A 4953-nucleotide genomic window follows, 5' to 3' on the forward strand; every position below is an offset into this window, starting at 1 on the left:
TATTACCTACTACATCACATGATAATCGTCTATAATATTATTCAATTTAATAGCTTAAATAACATTTTTCGATTAGTTGAGAATCACTGATGTAGAGATGGTAATGAGACATGTCCGTGTTGAAGCACCCTCATCGTTAGTGATGACACGGGCCGCTAGCCATTTCATGCCATCATGTTGCCTCATGCTACTCTTAAGACAATAGAGGGATAGGTACGAGTTCGAGTGAAATCAAGCATTCATTTGCTTTGTCTATTGCTCGGTTTCATATTATATGTTTATTATTTTTATTATTACTTTCTTTATGAAATTCAACTTTTCTTTTTAAATAATAATAAACATGAAGGGATAGAGCGCTCGATTTCCATCCTTTCCCCCATCAACTCACAAAGCAAGAAATTCCCACATCATTTGAGTTCGGGTTTGTGGCTTGACCATGGTTGTGGCCATCCCTCCCCTTGGAATCAAATATTCTTTAGAGGCAGGGTAGGATGAAGCGAGGATTGAAGTATTCTAAATTGGAGCTCCGTTAATTAATTAATTAATTATTTATTTTTTAAATATAATTTCTAAATTTTAAAACCTAAAATCAAAATAAAATTTAATTTTTTTTTGAGAGGGTTCATGGAATTTGGAAGTAGGGATCATGTATCGCTTTCCGTCTTGAATGGGAGGGACGGGGGAATAATATACAACCATATTCCTCTAGAAGCACTTTTTTCCTTCATTGGGATCCTATGTTCACAATTAGCAAAGGTCGGGACTTGGCCTAAATTTACCCCAAAAATGCCAATTTCGTTTCACCATGTTATAAAATTTTTACTCCAACGTTTTTGTTGATTTCTGGGTTGTCAATAATTCTTCTGTATTTTTTCCCGGAATCCGCGTTTGAAGGGCTTACTTTCTTTGACCATCCTCCTCACTCCTCTCTCTATATTTGTGTATATTTTATGAATAGGATGGTGTGTATATATTTCTTGTTCCACAAAAAGTGATTCAAATATCGAAGCTTTGAATTGGTACAAATTTGAACCAGACCCATCATTTTCTCCATTCTTTCAAGAAAATATATAGAAATTTCTTTGTTAAACTGATACTAGAAAGAATTCATACCCGTGTTTAAAGGTCCAGTTGACTCTACTTTTGAATTTATTTTCCAGCATTTCACACATTGGAGCAGCCGAGCAGGGTATATAAACGGGGATATATTCATTCAGAATCATATTACAATAAAATCTTTTCCAGAGTGCAAGAGGGTTTACATTTCTGGTGAGTAATCTATGATTATCTTTGTAAAAACCCGTGATGATTATGGCTTTAATTACAATTGCCAAGGTTTTGTTTTTGCCTTTATGATTGTGATTGGTATTCTTGGTCGCGTCAAAAATTTTTTGGTCAAATTTAGCTTTTAACTTGATGAAGATTGGTCTTTCTCAATAATTGAAGTGTCAATTTTTAGGAAGCATTTCTTGGGAATTATGTATTGCTTATGATGCTGGAAAAAAAATAAAATAACTTGGTGCAGACATTTCTGCAGATGAATTGATGGATTAAATCTTCGATTTTCAATTATATTTTGTAATTGAAGCAAGTTTTTGTCATTTTTCGTGTTTTGTAATCTCCGTTTTTATTGCTTTTTTCGGCTTGGGAAGGAATTATCAGACGAAGAAGTTGTTTTGATTTGGCATTTGGTATCAGTTTATCTTCAGGAAACTCCGGGGATGACTTTAAGAACGAACAGCTTTGATAAAGCGGATTCAATTGCCATCACAACGGCAAAAAGATGCAAAAAGATGGTTAGAGAGAATTCGATAAACTTGGGGAACTTCGAGCCTGCAAAATTAGTCCTTGAAACGACTCTTTCATTCAAAAATTTAGTTCAAGAAATAAGAAAACCAGAATCTGATAATGAGAAAGTTGATACTAGCGAACTCCCGGAACCAGCCATAATGTTTTCTCCAAGACCTGTTAGTGAGCTTGATGCAGCAGCAGTCAAGCTTCAAAAAGTCTACAAGAGTTATCGGACTCGAAGAAACCTTGCAGATTGTGCAGTTGTGGTCGAGGAGCTATGGTTAGTCTTTAAGACAAGTCTAGAATATATCGTCATTTGTTCGTGTATGTTATATGCCATTAACTGGTTATATTTGACGTTTATAGGTGGAAGGCTTTAGACTTTGCGGCTCTCAAGCGGAGCTCTGTTTCATTCTTCAACGATGAGAAGCCTGAAACTGCAGTTTCTCGGTGGGCTAGAGCCCGGACGAGAGCGGCCAAGGTTGGAAAAGGATTGTCAAAGGATGAGAAGGCTCAACAACTGGCCCTACAGCACTGGCTTGAAGCTGTAAGTCTCCCCTGAATCTTTCAAATGCATCTATCCAATAGAAGTTTTCATAAGAAAATCATTGATTTTACGATTTCAATAGGTCGTATTAAACTCCTGTTTGATGGCCATTATTTGGCAAAAACAAAGTCTTGAACAGTAAATTTTTGGAGAGTGTGTAGTTAAAAAGTTGGAAAAGTTGTGGGTATACGTACAAAATATTTAATTGTGTGAAATTGTGGTTGAAAATGAATATGTTGAGAAAAAGCATTTTTGGATAATGGTTGTTACACAATCATTAATTTTGTTTCTCATTTGTCATTATATTTTTATTGTAGATTGATCCACGTCATCGGTATGGACACAATTTGCATCTCTATTACGACGTTTGGTTCAAAAGTGAAAGTGCGCAACCTTTCTTCTATTGGTGAGTAACCTCTTCAACCCCTCTAATAAGCATTAAAGACTCCCTTTCCTAAAGAATGGATTCCAATTCTTGTAATTTGTTATAAAGATAATATTTTTTGCTGACTTTCCGTACAATATTGATTATGTTATGTGAAGGCTCGATGTTGGAGACGGAAAAGAAGTGAATCTTGAGAAGTGTCCAAGGGCCATATTGCATCGCCAATGCATCAAATATCTAGCACCTGTAAGTTCAAATTATCGCAGAATTTATATTGTTATGTTGTGCATATAGGCCGTAAAGTTGACGTGTGATCTACTTTTTCTTCTGCAAGAACGAGAGAGAACCATATGAAGTCATCATAGAAGATGGGAAGCTTGTGTACAAAGCAAGTGGTGCCTTTGTGGAGACCGCTGAGGGTTCAAAATGGATATTTGTTCTTAGCACGACAAGAATTTTGTACGTTGGGCAGAAGAAGAAAGGTCTCTTTCAGCATTCAAGTTTTCTAGCTGGTGGGGCCATCACAGCCGCTGGAAGATTAATCGTTCATGACGGAGTTCTTGAGGTAAATATTCGTATTTGATCACCATAGTTCGAAATGCAGACTAATATGTGCTTCTTTTTTAGATGTGAGTTTGATGATTTTGTAACGTCCTTGCAGGCGATTTGGCCATACAGTGGACACTACCACCCGACCGAAGAGAACTTCAGGGAATTCATAAGCTTCTTGGAAGAGCACCGGGTAGATCTTGTTAATGTAAAGGTAATTGCTCCATATTTTCTAAACTGAAACTTACCTATATTAATCTAGTTGATTAACCAATTTTGTCTAACACTTGGTGGTTTCTCTTTTGTTCAGAGATGTGCAGCTGACGATGATTACCTTCCTTCTGATAAGGATCCTAATGAGGAATCGCTTCGGAGATCAACTTCTGAAGCCAAACTATCGGAAAATACTAACGCATCTGAGTTCAATGGTTTGACCACGGAACGAGAAATTTCATCTTGTGATCAAAAGGATAAGCCGGTGTTTAACTTGTCTAAGCGCATGTCCCGCAAATGGACTACTGGTGCTGGACCGCGCATTGGATGTGTTCGGGAATACCCTGCTGAGTTACAATTCCGAGCACTTGAACAAGTTAACCTTTCACCTCGGGTGGCTAATGGACCACTTACCTACCATGGTCCAATCCCGTCTCCTCGACCAAGTCCGAAGATTCGACTTTCTCCACGATTGTCATACATGGGATTGCCTAGTCCGAGGACACCTGTTCCTGTAGGTAACTAAGCTTTTATAGGACATGGGGGCTGCCCTTCCTGATATAATCTGACTGTCGAATGAGGAAACTAACTCAATTCTTCATTATTTTATTCACTTATTCAGTTTGTTAATGGCTCAATTAAGTGCCAAATCATTTTTTTACTCATTTTAGCTAGTTGGAGGTCAGGTTTGATTGTTTTTTTCATTTCTTTTGTAAACAAAGTAGTCAAGAATTAATAAGTTGAAATTTTGATTTTATTTTTGTATTGTGAAATAAATAGCGAGGCTAGGATTTTGGGTTTGGATAACGAGGAGGGTCATTGGATGACAAGACAGTTGAACCAATCAGTCAATTTCACTTTCATAATTTCCTACTTATGGGATGTTTGATAGATATTTTTATGTAAAAATGTATTTTAGAATAGTAAATTGTTATGAAATGTGTGGTTGAGAAATATGGATTTTTTTTTATTTACATGCAATATTATTTTAATAAAGAATGTATAGTTGAAAAGAAGACAGAAAAATGCATTTTGAATAAAAATTGACTACCAAACAAGGTCTAAATTTCAAATTACAATAAAACATAACAAGAAACACGTTCAAAATAGTAAATCACAAACTTTTTATAGTTATATTTTATGTTCTATCATCAGTATGCATCTATATCAGATGAATAATGCTATATGTATATCGTGAGGTGTACACACGAAGATGTGAGGGGGTGTAAATCCGTTCTCCGTGTGTACACGGTTATGTACAACGAGCATTACTCATATCAGAGATCCAAAATAATAATAATAATAATAAAATGAAAAAATAAAAACTTGCTGGTTATTGAAACTAAGGACATGAGAGCTAAAGAAAGGGAAGTGGAGAGATGGAGATCATGCCTAGTGAAAAGATCAAAACATAAAAGCCCATGTAGTTAGAATGAGGTGGTTTTTTTTTTCCTTTTTTGGAAAAAAT

At 35.9% G+C, this 4953-nt stretch overlaps 1 protein-coding gene across 2 annotated transcripts; it reads left to right on the forward strand.

The window, feature by feature from the left end:
• Positions 1-856: 856 nt before the first annotated feature.
• Positions 857-4378, forward strand: LOC111407746 (IQ domain-containing protein IQM1-like). Of its 2 annotated transcripts, XM_023037408.1 has the most exons (8): positions 857-1269; positions 1699-2071; positions 2158-2338; positions 2656-2744; positions 2882-2969; positions 3058-3288; positions 3385-3486; positions 3583-4378. In XM_023037408.1, the coding sequence occupies exons 2-8, from the start codon at positions 1722-1724 to the stop codon at positions 4009-4011; spliced, it is 1470 nt and encodes a 489-aa protein (XP_022893176.1). In that variant the 5' UTR covers positions 857-1269; positions 1699-1721; the 3' UTR covers positions 4012-4378. The 2 variants fall into 2 exon arrangements, with proteins under 2 accessions (XP_022893176.1, XP_022893175.1); XM_023037407.1 differs by lacking the exon at positions 857-1269 and having other exon boundaries at positions 1653-2071.
• Positions 4379-4953: the final 575 nt, after the last annotated feature.

The sequence above is a fragment of the Olea europaea genome, chromosome 13 (genome assembly GCF_002742605.1).
Source record: "Olea europaea var. sylvestris chromosome 13, O_europaea_v1, whole genome shotgun sequence".
Taxonomy (NCBI): Eukaryota; Viridiplantae; Streptophyta; class Magnoliopsida; order Lamiales; family Oleaceae; genus Olea; species Olea europaea.